Raw genomic sequence first — 19,540 nt, 5'->3', positions numbered from 1 at the left:
CCTCCACACACAGAGACACGCACACAGAATGCAAAGGCATAGCTGTCCCTGACATCGGACACCAAAGCAGAAAACCCAGCGACATTCCAGCCAGCAAAGACATGAGAGATTCACAGCACAGCACTTAAACTTGTATTCACACCCTAAGTTAATACCATCTCACCATTTAACCAGAAAAACCTCTTTGAAGGCAGAGAGGCATAGCAAGGTACAGCTCTTGTTTATTGTTTGTCAAGAGCTTCAACTGACAGGCTGGAAAACATGTTCCCAGGCATGAGGCAGCTCATTCTCTGACCCTGACACCAGACTGCTCCACTGCCACCGCTTAGGACAGGCCTTTGCTGCAGGAATTTGTATTTGAATGGATAAAACCAGTAAAAGACTGAAGTTCTTTGCCCATCAAAATTATTTAGTCAGACATCAAAGTGTGTAACCGGCATCCTTACAAGCTTAAGGCCACACTCTGAATTCAACCAGTACCAACAAACCCAAGGTTTTGGTTAATCTAAGCTAAACATTGGTCATTCTGCGGAATACCTAACGAGAAATTAATTGTGGCCAAAGGAATAGATGTCAAAGCAATTGAGCCGCAACTCTCAGGTTTTCAGCTGACCAGTAAGTACAAAAAACATTTCATGATACACTTGTGTTGGCCAAAAATCTGTGCTGGACAACAGCATGACTTGGCAGATTTTTAGTCTTGTACAAATGCCTGAAAACAAAATCTTGGGGGTTCTGCCCTATCTTTAACCCAAAAGAGATCTCTTGATTATTGTCTACTTTTTTTTTTTTTTTTTTTTTTTTTTTTTAAATTTATGGTGTTTCTACTCATGGCAACTGAAGTACTAGAACTGTAGCTAGGAAACATAAACTTTGAATTAAATTTAGGCCAGGGTATTGTGGATTTACAAAAAACAAGCTATGATTGAATTACTGCTGGAGAAATGATGTCCTATCTTTTCAAAGCAGAGAATGATTTACATACCGATTGATTCAAATAGTATTTCTGGATCCTTGGGCATGAACAGACACATTATAAACAGCCCCAAGAAAATGTATGTTGACACATTGAACTTTCTATGTCAGATACATAAAAACAAGGTAGCAATGGAAATAATGAGCCCAACCAAAAAGACATCTGGTTGCTGAATTTTTTAAACAGAAAATGCACCATGAAATCAAAACTCCCCAGTGTTCAAGTTTCTATGAAAAGCTTAACACCCTTAGAGCTGAGGTATTCTGTAGAAGAACCATGTCTGTTTTTTCCTTTAACTGACATTCTATTGTTTCTCTGAAGCTGAGAGCAATGACTCCACTCAGTGCTCTTGCCAGCTCACTCCTGCTTGCTTGAAACACCCAAAGCAGCAATAGCTCCAGCTCCTCCTGCCCCTGCAGCCAGCCCAGGGTGAAGTAAACTGCACCTGAAAGGTCAGTGGGTACAGTGCCTGCTCCCCAGCTCTCTGGTTGGGTGCACCAGCACAAGAACCTCTCCTAAAGACACCAAAACGTGTGGCTGAGGTCCATGAGACTGAAAACACTGCTGTGGTGTACAGACTTCTCCCATTCTACACCATACTGCACCACCTCATCTAAGGCAATGAAAAGTACTCCAGAAATTATTCACAGTCACAATGACAACTCCTGGGAAAACTGCTGCTTGTAAAAGATAATTAAACTTTTATCACCATGTGATCAAAACTAATCAAACAAGGAATCTCAAGGTTCAGGCACACTGACAAGGCTACGTCACCATACGCTGTGATGCGCAGATACATGGTAGGCTCCATTTCAGTTGATTGTACACAGCCATGGCCCTCTGTCCTCCAGAAAATTCAATGTATTCCTTTCAATTTATAGGAACATATGGAAATATGATTGTGATACAAGTGGAAAATAAGTGTTAACCACCCACACCTAAGGTTCTGTCACATCTTATGCTACTGATGACAACACATTCAGTCAAACAACGGTAGTGACATTTTAATCTATTTCTTCATTAAAAACTAGCATCATTTGCACCAAGACAGACAAGTATATTTGGTAGAACATCTGTGTTCTATAATTCTCGTCTCATGGAGACAAAAAGGTGGGAAGATGAGAAAGTGGGTAGTAGGAGTCCTGCTATAAGAAAGACTGGAACAAATTAATCTCTTACCAGGCCTGGGATTTCTCCCAGAAATGGTGACCCCAGGATAACATTCCAGTATACTCCTCCTGACACTGGACTATTATTTTTTATTTTAATTGTGCCACAAGATGTCCCTCTCACGTTGTAATTTTCTTAATATAGTGTATTTATCTGGTACAACAGTTCATGGCTTTTTCCTTTCAACATTACTTCCTCCCACACAGACCTATATTGAAAAGCTTTTTATTTTCTCCTCAATATTGTAAATGTCAGGTTTTTAATGTTGATATTATGAAGAACTTCTCCACTGACAGATTCAGTAGTTGCATTAATCCTTTCTAAAATTTGTCTGTTGTGGCTGTGGTCTCCTTTGTTTTGTATCATGATTATTTATCTTTTTTAGCATGTCTGGCTCGCTTTACACGTTTTCTACTCAACAACACTTTCCATCCACCTATGCCTGTCAAGAACATGCAGTATTGTTCCTGCAGGTGTCCGTTAACACCTGGAGTGAGTCCCCATGTGTCTTCTGCTACCTTTCAGTGGCTAGAAGCCTGCAGATTAACAGCCCTAACTGTGATTGCCAAAGTGCTACCAGGACCAGATGCCTCTCCCAGGGATTGTCTAGATCGTTTTACCTAGAGCTTGCTTTCTGTCCCCAGTAGGGACATGACCTTAATTCACTGGGCTGGCTTTCATCCACACTCCCCACCACCAGCATGGCAATCTGGAGCTGCTAAAAGCTTTATTATTGCACACAGATGGTGTGCAAATTCTCAAAAGTAATTTGTGGAAGCACCATGATGGTGAAACTTCAACCTTCCTGCAACAACAAAAGCGCAGAGAACAAAACCCCAGCCAGTGTGTGGCAAAGAAAACCAGAGCAAATAATTAATATATGCTGTCATGATGACTACAACACAATGAGCACACCTTGAAACACAATTTCAATGCCATTTTTAAGTCATACTCAAGAAGAGAGCTAGACACAGCTCTCCTGAATGGTAGGACATGACACCAGACATTTCCTTTTTAATCCTTCAGCAGCCACAACTCAACAGTGAACAGTGAACTATTCTTTCAACAATTAATCTGCAAAGGAAAGAAGAAACCAGAGATTACCTGAGCCTGCCCAGAAAAGCAACCAGCAGAAGAAATACTGGGGTGCTGCATCCAACAATCTGTGCAGAAGGGGAAAAAATCCCTGAAACAGGCCAGAAGGTTATGATCTGTCAACACAGATCCTTATTAATTTGGGACTGTGCTGCTGCATGGGGTCAGGAAAAGCCTGGCAGAAATCAAATGCAGCTACAGGAAGAGAGTGCAACATGAAGACAGAAGGGGCACTGCATTATGAGCACAGGTTTCCTGCATCTCTTGCTCTCATTCCAGGGCATAGGTTTTACATGGACTCCTTGTGCTCCTGCACTACACCACAGCAGTTATTCTCACATAAACCCCCTTCAAGGCATAGTAATGCAAATAACTGCAGGCTTGCCAGAGAAGAATTGGCATTAGTGACATGCAAAACATGGCAAAGCATTACAAAGATGGGAAAGCAATGCAATATAATAGACCCTTGTCTTCATATAATTAGCAATTTTTTTCCCAGGAACATTTACTCCTATACATTGCTGCATACTGACTGTAACTGAGCTGCTATTTTAAGAGCAGTAAGAATTAGTCACATTAGAACTCCAAAATTATCACATTTCATGCCTAAGAAAAGCATGGAAAAAAAAAAAATTAAGGCCAAAGTGCAGTCCAGCTTTATTATCTCTTGGCATAGACTACGTGCAAAGGGTCTGCAAATTGCTGGGCCTTCAATTCATGTTCTCCTCAGCCTCCCAAACAGTCCTTGCATTTTTCGTCTATTCTCCTCTTCAGTAGCTCCACACAGCCACTGAGAGCTAACCCTATTTAAAACCTTGCACTTCTTCCACTGCCTGCAGACTGAAGAAATCCCAATTCCCCTGTGCACCAAGCACACATTTCTGTTCTCAAACACCAACCTCTGTCCCTTCTACAGGAATAGTCCCAGCCTGTTTCCGTATTTAAGACACAACAAAACAAACAGCCATGGCACTGGGCTAATATGGCACCTCCAGATTAGGGAAATGTCATTTTTATTTGCTTGAGCTGGCTATGGCAGCATGCTGCTGATGTACCAGAGACCTCATGAGACCACAGCAGGGCTTGAAAACAGCCACTCAGGACCCATTCTCTCTAATTCCTTAATTAGTTTCCATGCTGAACGACCACTGCAGGCATAGCCAGTGCTTTTGAGCAGAACACAGTGCAGGAGCAGCCTACTCTCCCTTACACTTGGACTCCAGAGATGCTTCCAACACGAGATGCAGGTTACTTTCTTTGTCTCAGCCAAATGAAAACGAGTGAAAAGGTTTCACAGGTTTAAAAATGAAATGTTACACTATCCTCTTCCAGCTGACAAAGATAGTAGCAGAAGGTGTCACCAACTGTGCCACAAAGACATCATCTTTTGCAATCTGATACCAAAACACTGAAACAGAGAAACAAGTGAGGCTGACAACTACTCACCAGGCAATTAAAATAACACAACAGGATAGCTGTGATCACTCCTTGCCAGAGCACTCAACCTCCACGTTACTTATATGATTTATTCACCATAAAATCCAAGTTACAGCTCTACAATGCACAAACCAGTATTAAGGAATTTGGATCAAGGTTTTTCCATATTCACCAAGTATATGAAAATACTTATGACAGAACATTTTTAGCTGATTTAACATGATTCATTCACATTATGTAGGATCCTTCCTGCATGACTCCAGAAGAAACTGAGTTTCATTTCAGAAGCCCTCCTGCCCTTAGACTAAGGTCTTTAATTGCTCCTTGTGAATCTGTGCCATCAAAATATAGAGATACAAAGGCTGATTCACTTGTTTTGCTTTTTAACTGGTGAATAATTAATTTCTGTTATATTTGTTCTAAAGCTGTGTCATTAATAATTTCTCATGCACTCCTTCTAGACTCGCATGTTTGATGAAAGCAATAAAATCCAATGTAGCTATACAGGTAATGGTCAAACCCTAATTAACACATCTGTTTCCTGGATAAGAAGGTGACATTTCATTTCCTGACCCATTTGTTACTTGAACTTTGAGAACCACTGAGTGATGTCTGTACATACAATTCTTATATCCTTTCCTATCTTACTGGGCTCAGCATCAAGATGAGAAGTCACAAAACTGCTGTTCAATGCAAAAAACATCCACATTGCTCTGTTTTCTTTCTACCAAAAAAGGCTGCAGTTTCTACTAGTGCTGGATTTTTAGCACAAACACTGAGACAACACAACAAAATTCAGCTTCCATTCAGAAAAGCCAAACAAGCAAAGAAAATTAATTTGTCCATTATGAAAGCAATTAATAGGATACTTATTTTTTACAAACTCAGAGCTTGGCTGAGTGAAACAGGGCTATAAAAGGAAAGCAGTGTAGTGCCACCAGCAGCTCTCTGTCACGGTTTTTGTTGGAGGATTGAATCACAGCCACTCCTTGATACATTCAGGTACACTCAGGGACCCTCAGGCAAGAGCCTGAAAGCGGAAAAAAGGCAGGGTACCTTTGTGATGAGGATCCTGTACTTCTCCACGAGGTGGTCGTTGTTGTGACACCCTGCCAGCAGCTGCCACACCTCGCCCCGCAGCGCCTCGGGGACGCCGCTGCGCACCAGCGCCGACAGCGTCTTGGGCCGCACGCTCAGGTTCAGGTGCCTGCGGAGGGAGAGCTCAGTCACTGCCCCACAGCCACAGAAACCCAGAAACCTGTGTGGGACACACCCACGGCACAGCTGCCACGCACTCCAGATCTCTACGTGAAATTCAGGTCATGAAAAATAAATACAATTTGGAGAACTACTTCCCAAACTGTTTTCTTGACTGCCATTAAATTCATATATATATATATATAGCACTCAACAAACCAAAACACTCCATTAAATAGCAGAGGACAGAGGTCACAGCGAGTAAATTCCAAGTTCAAACTACCCCAAAATGAGCAGTTTGCAGAAGCCCCCCAGCAGGAGGTGACTTTCTCAGGGAGGGAGGGACAGCCAGAGCTCTGAGAATCACCTCTCACGGTTACCTAACTGCACCCCTGCATTAGAGCAGCCTCTGCTGCAGCAGCCAGCCCCAGCTGAACAGCTCCTTCCAGCGAGACCACTGACAGCTCATAAATCACAGCACTGCAAGCTGTAAAAACTAAACCTACATATAATTTACACACTTACATCATGTTAAACTGAACAGCTCATTTGTGGCTTATATATAAAAATCCCCAAAAGATACATGCCTTAAATCACAGAAATTACTATTTTTCAGTAGCTACTAAAAAACAAACTTCTGGATAAAATGATCAAGAGAACTGACAGACAAAGCCAGGCAGAAAAATGAACTTGTGTCACATCAACTGCATTATGTTCTTAATAAACTGGCATTTATTAACGTTTGTAACAGTCTAAGAGATATGTGGATGATAATTTTACACAGACTCGGACTCCCTATGGCCTTTCTTCAATCTATAGTGTTCTGACACAATAATCTAGAGACTAACAAGGCAGGCATTTAAATCAGTATTTACTGCACAGAACCCAGGACCATCATGTCCTCCTTCACTGTGCTTTCTCTAAAAGAAATCAACTAAAATAAAAATAATATTTATATAGTAGTTACATTTATATCAGTATACAGACACACCTATAGACATATATTTATAGAGCATTTATTATGCTTTTATACTTCCTATACACAAAATACTCAATGTTTCTGTAAAGGCCTATAGAACTGCTTTGTCTTAATCTCAGATCAGAGGAAGTACAACAGTAGTTCCAATAAATACAGTCATGAAGGCTGTAGACTAAAGGCTACACACTACTGGATTCTTCCCAACTATTTTGGAAATGAGAAAATAGTGTGACTCAGCAGTTATGAAACATCAGCCAAATATTCTTCGGTAACACAAAATACCAAATATTTAATTACTATACAAATCTAATTACACAATTAAAAACTAAAACTAGCATGAAACTACCTGAAGTCTGATTTTCATGATTTTCAATCCTCTTATGTTAAAAGCTGGAGGATTATTGCTTCCAAATACACGTTTGTAGTTAAGAAGGAAAGCCCTTTAACACATATTAAAGCTGTTGCCAGCATTAGCACAGAAGCATTTCATATCCTCTTCGAGCTGCCAAAACATTTCCAATGGGAGTCAGGTGGCTTAATTATCTCTGAGCCCTTGGAAGAATTACAGAAAAATTCAAGTTGAAAGAAACTTTCTCACAGTAGCAGATGCAGAGAGCTCATCTGGGAAAGATGTTTCTCCAAATCTGGGAGAGGGAAAAGGCATCACGTATCATTTTACCACAGCCTTCCCCTCTTACAAATGTGTCCACTCAGTGCAAAACCAAAGTGGAAGGAAAACAACTTACTCAAATAAGTAATAACTGCAGAAAATACTAAACAGTTACAATCTTAATCTAAAGACATTCCTGTCTAAGTGGTCACATCAGTACTTTTTCTCATCTAAGCTGCATGACTGACTCCAGTCTCTGCTGTCCTGCTCCTTAGATCCAATACCCCACTCAACCTTTGACTTGCTGCACAGCCCCTGCCCTGCTCTCACTGACTTCAGGAAGCAAGAGGCCACAATTAAAGCCAGCGTCAAAATGAAGCTTGTTTGAGCTCAGTCTCATGCTGCCCACCACCCCTACTTTGTGGGGAAAAATAAAACCTAACAAACCCCCTGAATTTTACAACAATCAGCGTCACTTTGGAACTGCTCAGGCTACTTCAAGATGAATTTTAAAAAATCCCTTATCAAAGGAGGATTGTGTTGCATTAGCAATTGGACTGTCAAGAAACACTCTTCTTGTACACTGACATTTTCCAGGGAAAAACAGCAGAGCTCATGTACTTCCTTCTTGGCAGGCTCTGGAGCCTTCCTTCAGATAAGGGAGAAAAAACATCTTCTCTATCCAAGTCCAAATCTCCCTTTTCTTAAGCTACAGTCACTAAGATATGACAGCTGCAGGAATAATTGGCTGTGAACCCAGTCAGAATTACAAAGAGGAATGGAAGTGATCTGTGCAGAATAGACAAAGCAAGAGCTGCATTTTCTTTATACTACTTAGTTTAGGTTTTCCTTTAAAAGACTCCCAAGGAAGGTAAGTAGAATTTTAAGATAGAACCAACTAAAGACATAGCATAAGTGAATTTCTATACATTAAGTATGCACTCAAAAATGAAAATATTTATAACACCCTCTAAAGAAATCAGAAAACATCAAGCCAGAGAATAAGGGGTGTTGTGGGGATGAACAGAGAACTAAACCCAAACTGATCTTATATCAAATGGCCTCTGGAAATAAAAACTTCAAGCAGAAGGAGCAAACAGAATGAGAATATTCAGAATTGTAATTTTCAGACTGTGATTTTGCTACTTACCACTTGGACAGCAGCTCTCCCCACGTTTCAAGAATTTTTTCTGCACACTCTTTGGAAACATCTCCAGAACCACTTAAGAGTGGTTCATCATTGTCTGCCAAGAGAACAGAAGGGACACTTCAGCCAAGGCACATGGAAGGCCAGCAGGAAAAGTGGAAAAATAGAAACCCAAGTTATCTCCATTTCATCTCACAGCTGTAAGGCCAGATGTTTCTGTACTCAGAAGCGGTCATGGTTTGCTTTAAAGTAATTCTTTAAAAGTAGAAGAAGTTCTTGAAAATGTATTAAGTTCCAAGCTGGGTAAGTTCTGGTACAATTCCATCTCTCCCAGATGTCTGACTCCACTAAAACACTGCCTGGTGACACTTCCAAAGAACATCAGCTTTTCCTTTCTGCTCTCAAACCTGGTCACAGCTGCCCAGGGAGGGGCAGAAGCTACAAGATAACCCCCAGTTTTTAGAAGCTCTTTTTCACATTGTCCGAAATACACCACACAGGAGGCCTGGGCTGAGAAAAGCAGGGACACTGAAGTGCCAGATGAGGGAGAGGCTGACCAGGAATGCCAGGACACTGGGTATGGAATCTTGCAGTATTCCAGGAAGAAAGAACCCCTCAACCAGGCAGATTCTGACTGGAAAGGATCCTACATCTTTTATAACCACATTATTCAGTAACTGCCCTTTCTCAAAGTCCACAAAGCAGAGGAGCTTCTTACCTTCCTCTTCATCATCCTCGGGAGGAGATGGGATCATGGAGCCCTGTGACCCCGACTGGGGCAGGCGGAGAGAGGGGCTGGCTGTGGTTTTCCTTCTCTCCCTCTCTGACTCACTTTCCAGGCACACAACCTCATACAGAGTGTCTGAGTTGTTCTTCCTGTCCTTTTGCTTTATCTAGGAAACAAGGTTCATTTCACTGAGGAAGCTACACAAATGTCAGATCACTTCTTAAGGCTCTGCCTTCTCTTTCCAGAACAGGAGAGCTGAGGAACAACTTCATCCCATTCTACAGTGAGGAATGTTCATACCTGCAACACACTTAATGCAGGGCACAGGCTAACAGTGCTCCCTGAAACGTGCTGGGAGTGTGCTGCACCCAAAGGCACAAAGTGTCTGCCACAGGCAGAAGTGTCACTTGGATCTGCCATCCACAGGGAGCTCATCTTTCCAACCATAAATGAACTGGACACAAATGCACTGATTTTTAAAGCTACAAATGCATCTGTGGTCTAAGAGATGAAGGTTTCTCAATATGCAGCAACTTTGCCTTTATTTAAACAGTAGTGGAAAATTGAAAGCAAAAACTTTAAAATTACATCAAATTCTTCTTCAAAGAGAATTTATAAGATCAGCTAAATTAGAAAAGGTTTCTAGGGATACTACTCATGGTGGCAAAAATAGTCTTAAAAATTTGTTCATATTTATTTGAACAAGACGAGATGAGCTTTAAGGTCCCTTCCAAATCAAACCAGTCTGGGATTCCATTATTTTCCCACAGCAATGGTCTTTAGCAAAGCTTCCAACTCGGTGTATACATTGCTGCAGGAACACAAATTGCTGAGTCCCAAAGTCTGCTCTGTGACCCTGCTTCTCCATAATTTTCAATGCTTTGGTACCTTCCTCTCCTTGAAAGAAGGATTTTTCTTTGTGAAGCAGTTCTAAAATTTTGATACATTTAAAGGACTTAGAATTTATTTTCCTAAATGTATAAAAATAGAGAGCAGAAAAGAGGGAAGTAAGATTTATAATTATACTCCACACCAAGCTCCCAGTGCTCAGTTTTATTCTCTGGAGCATTAAAAATGAAGAGAAATGCATCAAAACTAAAAATGACTAAATCACTAATGTAATCGGAGCAAATAAAATCCCTCTGCTTTCACCATTTCCGAATAAAGAAACCCTGCCAAAGTAAGATAAGCTAATTCTACACAGCTGTACTTTTAATAGGCTAATCATGACTCCACAGAAACAGGTTTCCCTTCCAGGCTTATCAGGCACTACATTCTATATTTGTTGCTTCCACTACGAGTTTTGATAATCTTCCATTAGTAAACACTGGAAGTTGGATAATCTGACAGTGTCTGTGGAAAAAGAGAATTGGCCAAGATAAGTCACAATGTCTGTGAATTTGGTAAGACAAAAGATCCAGAATTAGCTCAGTAAGATAAGCTTCCTTTAAACTGCCAAACAGAAAAGGCACCTTTTGGTGCTGTAGAATATTTATAGTCCAACAGCCTCTACATGCTCCACCTCAAAAGTATTCTAAATAAAAAGGCTGAGCTCATCCACGAATAATTTTTCCACCTTAAATTTTGAAGGAAAGGCGTTTTTCTTTACATAGAAAAGGAATCCTTGGTGAACTTCATCTTTGTTACTACCCAGATGCCATTCTTTGTTAGCACTTAAAGGCAAGTGTAAAAAGAATGAAGAAAAGCCTCTTGCTTAACTCAAAACCTCTTGAAATAAGAACACTTATCAAGAAATTAGGACTCCAACACTGCTTTCTTTTTGGGCTGCACCCAGAATTGCTAAGCCTTGAGAGAGCACGTACATCCACATTGTTATTTGCTTTCATACATTTCCAGTTCTTTAAACAGGACTTTCATTTCAGAACAATAGTTTCTAGAGCAGAAGAACAGCAGCTATTTCAAGTACATGATCTCTTTAGTGACTTGGACCTTCAACTTACTAGCCTTATTTTGAGACTAAGTTATTGCCTTGTACTGTTATTAGGAATATCCTGGACAGAAATAATGCTTCCATTTTTAGGAGATGGGTAAAAAAAGTCAGTTGGAAAAAACAGCAATTTTTTTTTAACAAGTTCTAGGGATTTTTTGTGGTTGCTTGAATTTTTTTTCCCCTGTGGCAAATGTGGGGTACGCGTGAAATCTCTGTTTCCAACCATGCAGATGGGGAAAATAGACTTTGACAAAAAATAATTTCTTTGGAATTTCATGTGGATGTTTGCTCATCAAAAAAAAACTTAAAAAGAAATGTTCAATTTGCATGATAAAATGAGTTTAGTGATCTATCAGATACCATGTCACCAAGATTACAGTAAGGACTTCTTTTTTTTCTCTTAACCCTTAATTTTACACAATTATCCCTCTATACCCTTATGGCAGCAAGTCTCAGCATAGCTCCAGTTTGCAGATAAATCAAATCCTCCCTTCCTTTTCTTGCTGTGGTTTGGCTGGAAAATCCATAAGCCTCTCTATAACTTTGCAGACTCATCAAAGCTATCAAAAAAGCTATTTCAGGCTCTTTATGAGAACTGCAGATAGCCAACAACAATCAGCACAAATCAGAATAAAGGGTAGCTTTTCTAAAAGTGAAGCGCCTTTATTTTACCTCTTTGAATCAGGAGGAAAATGTTGCATTATGAACATTATATTAGTAAAGGTTTTAGCAATATAGGGAGAAACAGCATATTAATTCTCAATTTTATTTCTGTATTTTTTAACATTACCTGTTTCAATTTTAAGAAAAAATTTTCAGTTGAGCTCCGTTTGCTGAAGGGCCAGAACAGCCTCTCATTAGGTGAGCAAACTCTGACTTTAGTCTCCAGAATGAATCGAACAGGCTCCTGCACCTCAGTTATGACCAAATCCACAGCAGTGGTCATGAACAACACTTTATCTAGAGAGAGAAAATGAAGCCACAGTATGAAGCAAAATATTTCAAATAAAACATTCCCTAACTCCTTTCCAGTAACATGGAAGAACAAAGGAGACTTTCTTTTTCAGAATCGATTTTCCCTCTAATATCTCAAAACTCTACAAGCTTCAAAATAGAGAAATTGGATCACTATGCACCATCCACCAGAGAGTAAGGAAGCTGCAGCCTTCAAGGCAAGAAAATTATCTTGTTAAAGAGAATAAAAATTCTGCTTTTTCAAATCCCACTGAAATGTATCCAAAGCCTTCATTAAACATTATAGAGGGTCTGTGCACTTAACAGCACAGTGCAGATCTCTTGCCATCCAGCCTAATTACACTTCAATTCTTTTTTGGTTTTAGAAGTTACTTAAGTTTTTAATACCATGATATTAAAGGCGTTTAAGACCATCTCTGCTGTGACATTCTCAAAATTGACTACACACTCTGATGCTCCAACAGGAGGCAAGAGGGCTCAGTGACCCACAAGATCTCTCTGGCAGGGAATGATAAATTGTGTCCTTCAGGCAGGATGGCATCCACCCCAGCACCAGATTGTGCCCAGCAGCTGACTTTCATGACTTTGCCCAGTCAGTTCCTATTAACTTCCCAACCTTTGGCACGCAACAGTGACAAGAGATTGAAAAGATGATAATTCAGCTGATATCTTAAAAGAAGTAATGACAGTCTCTTTCAGGACTTGAGATAGCAATGCAATATCAGCTATTTTTGGATGACACTTGGAGTAGTTTGCTTTCATTTTCACAAGTATAGGAATCCTTCTGTTTAATTAAAATCTTGGGTTTGGAAAAATTTGAACTGACCACAAGACACTGAGCAAAGCAAGCGCCTGCAAAAGTAATTTAGTGCAATTCTCAATGGGATTCTTGAAAAGCTCCAGTGGTGCACAGAGCACCTGCATCCTGCCCCACACCTGCAGAGCCTCCTGCGAGGACACAGTTCCTAGAACCTATTACTCAACACAGTTTGCTTTTATTTGTCTTTTTTTTTTTTTTTTTTTTTTAATTTCATGTGGCATTTAGCACCCTACTTTCTGAGAATATATCCCATCCTGTGAAAGCTTTTGTGAGATTCTTCTGAAGAGAAAATAGAATTGATCCAATGCCCACTATGGAAGTAGCTTTCCTGTCTAGGGATAGCACCTGGTAACATTCATACCTTTTGGTGTTTCTTCATTTACAAACTGGAAGTGTGGAGACTTTTGATTCCAGCTCCCAGTGATCACGTATGATTTCCCATCAGAACTTTTACCCATGGACTCCTGGAAACAAAGTAAGTTTATGTAATTTTTTTTTTAATTGAAGAAGTTTCTACATTATGTAGTGCCAGCCCTGTGACAGAGCTACTGCACTGGCAAGCAAAGGGCAAGTCCATGTGACAGAATCTGCAGCAGAGATCATGTCTGAAGGGAATAACAGAGCTCCCCTGCAATCCTTGGTGTTCATGCTGATAACATAGAAAGGCCAATTTAATACTAATTATTCTATCAGTACATGGCATGACCAGTAGTTTTGGAGGTGGCCATTTAACAGCACCTTTCAGCTCACAGATGTGTAGACAAAAACATGTGTCATTCAGTCACTAAAAACCAAACCAGTATTTTATCTAATGTTCAGCTTGTCTGTCTTCCCAACAACCTTATTTTGTGGGCAATCCAAAGCCTGGTAGAAAAGAAAATTATTCATGTAGTATTAAACCTTTTTGAGCAGCCACTATGTACTGCATAAAGACTAGCAAATTTGTTGTCACTTCACACCTGTGAAGTCAAATGATCTCTAGCATAACTTTATAGAGAAAAGTGAGTCATAAGAACAAAGCACCCACTGGTTCTCAGTGTTATATTCAAAGCCCCTCAGGCCTCAATTCTCACACTAGTAACTATGCTGTAAAACTTCCCATGTTCAAAGCACAGCACTTTAATATTCAGCATGTCTAAAAATAAGGTTCTATGTTTCTTATTTCAGGCCCCTGAATGAGAACTGTCATGACTGACTGTAAAACTGGGCAAGCACCAGGTCATGCAGGTCATGTTCTTACTGAGCAGCAGAGGCAGGGACTCAACTCCGCTGCCCAGAGTCTCACCCTCAATAGTGGAACCTACAGCATCAATTCCCATCAACAACTGCAGAAGTGCTCTCTGTCCATCCTGACATCATGCACAATCATAACCAAAATTCTTACTGAATTTTGTTAAGAAAGATCCTTACCAAATCCAAAAGGTGCATGTCACCACTCCGAACATCTTTCCCACGGCTAAGGAGAAGGCCAAAACATCTGCAATGCCAGGCAAAAAAATGTAACTGCAAAAATTAGACATGCTCATAAACAAACTATTAACATTTCTTATCTAAGTATTTGCTGTCATACATCACAAACAGCCCATGAATCCACTGACAAACATCAACAAACCTTGACATTGAAAGCAGCATCAAGCATGTCCAGCAAAACAATGTCAAGCCAAAATGTCGAGCAAGATTTCAGAAGCATATTTACAATATGGTTCTACCCTGTTTACAGCAGCCTGGAAATTGTTCCATTACCTTCATTTTAAAAAAGAGTGTAATAAAGTCACTGCTAACAGGGGTTCCTTATACCACAACAACATTTGGCCTGCAGTCTTCTACCCTTCCTTTGGTGGCTTTTTTGGGTTTTTTTAGACATATTTGCATAGAATTTACCCTTCAGTAGAGACAAAGATCAGATGAAACACAAGGACCTCTTCTATGATTTAATTTTGGCCTTTTCACAAGGACTTTTGACCCAGACAGGTAAGTCCCACTTCATCCTCTAATTTACCACACTCAAGAGAAGTGTGGCACTAAATTACACAAATGGAGCATCCACAGATTAATTACTAATCTGCTCCCTCAGAGGCAAAATACTAACATTAAACAGATAAAGAATCTTTTGAAAGTTGATGACATTACCTTTCAATAGCAAGTTCTTTATTCGTTGTCTGTTGCACATAAATCACAATCTTCTTATCAATCCCTTGGCGGAGTTTGAAGCATTGCCTGTCCTTGTCTTTGGGAACTGCACTGTTATTCATTAGGAAAGAAAAAAAAAAAAATCTCAATTTATCTGCATTCCTTGCATATACCAAACTCAGCATCAGACACTGGTGCAGCTCCTTACACCAAAGCACTCAAAATCTTTCTTTCTTGCATGCTGTGATCAGTAACACGAAAGAAATGGCAACAGATTTAGGTGAAAACCAAGGACACAGTTTACAAAATAAAAACTGGGAACTTATACTGTGGAGGTCAGTATTGTGAGGCTTCCAGCTAATTCCAACAGTTTCTCAATAATGATTCCCCATGTAACATACAGTACTACCTATAAGAAACTGTATATTGCTTGGTCTCACAAGGGATGGGGCTGCTGGGGTACATGACACCAACGAGCCAAGGAGTGACCAACCCTCTGACTATTTCCCTTTTTTATCCATTGGAGAAGCCCTTCTAAATGCTGCAAAAAGAGGGGGAAAACATAAAACTACACTTCAGTGCCAATCACACACTGAAATCTCAGCACCAATATTCCCAGCAGCACAGCGACAATGATGCACTTTCAGCATCAGCAGCAATTTTGCTGCTGAACAAACAGCAAAATTGTGGTTGTACTTTTAAGCACAACTTAAAAGGCACTGAAGGCAATAGGAACTAGAATAGGAAACTCTCAAAAAAGGAATTTAAAGACCACCACTCTGTATTCACTCACTTTCCCACAGAACCATATGATGCACGAGAGAAGAATCTCTACCTGAAATAACCTTTCCCATCATCCTCTTTGATTTCCAGAGACACGGAGAAGGTGAAGATGTCACTGTCTGGAGTCTGGGGGGTGGCAGTGGCTGAGAGCGGGGTCTGTTTGGCAGAGCGCCGGAAGGCAGTGGCAAAGCTGTACAGGATTCGGCTCACCTGCAGCCAGAGTGCACAAGCATCAGCTGAAACCTACCTGGATTTTCACTAATTCACAACAAATTGTACAAAAATAATTCCATTTTAGCATCTAATTAACTGGTTTTCTGCGCTTCTTATGATAAACTGTTAATTATGCATTCTTACCCCATAACTAAGGTTTGTTGATGAATGAATTACATTACTTCTGAAGTGCCTGAAAAGCTTCGCTTCAATTTCAGTAATAACATTTACATGTACATAATTATCATTTGACAAAAAGCTTGCACTTACAGCCTCTTGGATTTCACATCGGAAGACATGAATCCTGAAGAGTTCTGCATTGTAGTGGCTTTCAGTGAAAGCAAAGCAATCACTTTCAGGGGTCCCATCGTGCCCTCGTACACAGAAAAGGATTTTATAGATTGGGTAATTTGCTATTTCTGTGTTTGTCTGAGGATCTAAAAGTCTGTTAAAATAGAGAGAGGGGAAAAAAAAGCAAGCTTGCATCTTTAGAAGAATTATTTCAGCGAGACATAACTTGCAAGCTTTAGCAATTTCATACCTCCTAGAGAAAGTACACCACAAAAACTACATCCTGATTTACTGCAAAGCATGACCACAATAATGATGTTTAAATTGAACAGCACAAAAAAATACAATGCCACAAATGTTTCCACCAATAATTTCCCCATGGTTTTCAGAGATCAGTCTTCCAAAAGTTACACTAATATTTGACAGTGGACAGACCCACGTCTGTTAGGCCTTGTGTATTAGACATTTTCCAAACTGCTTTCCAGGCTATTTCCAAAGTGCTCATCAATAACCAATCCCACTATGGCTATGGGGATAGCTTGGATCATCACAGTGCTTTTTGGTAGCGTTTGGTAAACAAATTCAAAGGATCCCTTTTCGGAGATGTCTATAAAACCCACTTCTCTCTTGAAAGAAAATCCAAGTTACTCAAGTCTCCTGCCAGGTAAACCATCAGCTTGTTTGCTTTCCAAAGGAGCTAAGAGGAAGGCACAGCCCCAGAGCAGCGAGCCCCGTACCTCACGGTCCCTTCAGAGACGTTGGGCACCGACAAGGTGACGTCCAGGGAGATCTGGCACTGGCCACGCAGGATGGACATCATGCGCAGGGCCTCCACCTCGCTGCGCGGGGCGTTCACCGAGGCGCAGCCCAGGTAGGTCAGCTTGCTGAACACCACGCTGTCCTCGTCGGTCACGGGCGTGAACGGGCTCAAATCCTCACAGTCTAGGGCAGCACACGAGGGGGAACATCAGAAACACGGCAAGGCACCCGCAAGGGAAGTGTCAGACACTGACTGCTCACTGAACAGAAGACAAAAGAGGCTAAGAACAGCTTAAGCCCGGGTCAAAACACTATAGGAAAGCCCTGTACTTATATTGTATACAGCCAGGCAAGTAAGCTTAATATTTGTGCACAAATCTCAGGGCTGGTATAGCAGTGTTTTCAGAACACAGGACAGTTCAGCAGATATAAACTCTTGCATCACATACATAACCTGGAATTTACTACACTAAGTGATTACAAGGTGAAACATGGGGAAAAGCTAGTGGCCACACCTGTACCTAAATTCTCTTCACTTTCCTCACAAAAAATCTTAAGATACTACCAGGCATTCCCCTCCTTTTTTTTTTTTGCTAACCTCCTTGGGATGGTTTCACTGGTAAGCTCATTTCTGGTTTCTGGAGTCCTGCCACCGACACTGGGTTAATGGTAGAGGATGCTGACGCTTCAAGGACAACAGGTTCTTCCCCATCTCCATCAGTTCTGACTTCTCCATGGTCCTGGTCACTGGACTGATCCTCCATGGGTGGATCCATCAGCACGTCCTCGAGCTCCCGCTGCAGCTGCTGTTCACTTCCATTCCCCACAATCTGAGAGCCACAGAGTTGGGACACAAAAAAGAAAACACTGTTCAAACAACAAAAAACACCCCTCAGGCATAAGGTCATTCATATTGCTTTTTATTTACCAGTCAAAGCAGCAGTCAACACATTTAACTCAGTTACATCCATAAACACAAACTGCAGGGTGCAAATGCTCACCAGCATGGATTATATCCTCCCTGCTCTAACAAATCTACAATCTCAAAGTGGGAATTTTCTAACACTAGCAAAAGTGAGGAGATTACTTTCAAACTAGTCTTTAATCACCAACTACAAAGACTACCTTTGATAGAGAAACTTACAGATGCCCACAGTATTGGCTATAACAATTCTCAGATTAGGACAAATCTAATTAAATCTGTTATGTGGTTTATGGGCAAGACAGCAAGGTTTCACAGGAAGAGAAGCATCTGGAACAAGATTATGCCATCATGCTGAGGAGAAGTAACAGCATTGCTTTGTTTCTTAATGCTCAGTTGCAGTCTGACTTTGAGCTCATTGAAGTCAACATGAAAGCATGAGGCCACCTCAACAGTGTGAAATAAAGTCCTGAAGTGGAAAGGGAATGAAGGCATTCATTTCAGGAAGCTCTCAGATACTGCTTCTAAGGAAACTCTTTGTCCATTCCTCTGCAATTAATAGGGAAGTGACCAAGTTTACAGAGTATTTACCAGATGCATCAGCAAAACATACTTGCTTCTAACAATTCTGCAGCTGCTGGTTATTCCTGCTGACACCAAAACTCAACCCTAGGAGCACTTCCATATTCTTACCTCTCTGTAAACTCACTGATTTAACAGGCTACACACCAGCTACTAAAATCCAAATTATTCAACTAGCCCAAAAAGTAATAATCTAGTGACTGTTTTGCTACAGAATCTAAACACTAACAAGAGACATTTATGCTCTTGAAATTGAGGTAAGCAGAATGTCACTTTATGTACACATTGAAATACACTCCTGTGCTGTGATCACCTGCCAGGAGCAGGACAGGGAAACTGCCTTACTCAGCTGTACACCCACAGAGTGAGGCATCTGCAACCTGCAACTAGTTACAGAAATCCACAGATTTCCATTTCCCCTCTCAACAATTTTAGTATTAATTTGTGGGATTCATTGTGGGAAAATCTTGCACGGGGTTATCAAAGGCAGAAGGTTTTCGAGCATCAGGTTTATTGTTCAGGTCTTTACAAGCAATCCTCAGAAAGATGAAGATGATGATGATGATGATATGGAAGATGCACCATGTTCCTTTACTGTATGGAGTTTATATGTTTTGCAACAAAAGAGAATTAATTAATTATAGTGTCCTGTCAGCCCCTTCAAAGGCTATATATTAAAAAACCTAGAGTAACTTCTAACTTACAGAAACTACAGCAGCCCCAAAACCAGAGCCAGCCTGGCAGAACAAAGGGCAGAAGGGAACAATAACAGGTGC

At 40.6% G+C, this 19,540-nt stretch overlaps 1 protein-coding gene across 4 annotated transcripts in view; it reads right to left on the bottom strand.

The window, feature by feature from the left end:
- Positions 1-19,540, bottom strand: part of RABGAP1 (RAB GTPase activating protein 1) — a 61,541-nt gene that overhangs the window by 32,295 nt on the left and 9,706 nt on the right. For all 4 annotated transcript variants that reach the window (XM_030286842.4, XM_030286843.4, XM_072936705.1 and 1 more), the window contains 11 exons: positions 17,859-18,090; positions 17,239-17,443; positions 16,481-16,655; positions 16,050-16,207; positions 15,215-15,325; positions 14,495-14,561; positions 13,446-13,548; positions 12,080-12,249; positions 9,330-9,504; positions 8,615-8,708; positions 5,735-5,885 (listed from right to left, as the gene is read on the bottom strand). In XM_030286842.4, coding sequence (XP_030142702.1) covers positions 5,735-5,885; positions 8,615-8,708; positions 9,330-9,504; positions 12,080-12,249; positions 13,446-13,548; positions 14,495-14,561; positions 15,215-15,325; positions 16,050-16,207; positions 16,481-16,655; positions 17,239-17,443; positions 17,859-18,090 — 1,641 coding nt within the window. The remainder of the gene's footprint in view (positions 1-5,734; positions 5,886-8,614; positions 8,709-9,329; positions 9,505-12,079; positions 12,250-13,445; positions 13,549-14,494; positions 14,562-15,214; positions 15,326-16,049; positions 16,208-16,480; positions 16,656-17,238; positions 17,444-17,858; positions 18,091-19,540) is intronic.

This window comes from Taeniopygia guttata, chromosome 17 (genome assembly GCF_048771995.1).
Source record: "Taeniopygia guttata chromosome 17, bTaeGut7.mat, whole genome shotgun sequence".
NCBI lineage: Eukaryota > Metazoa > Chordata > Aves > Passeriformes > Estrildidae > Taeniopygia > Taeniopygia guttata.
This window is presented reverse-complemented; position numbering and strand designations above follow the sequence as displayed.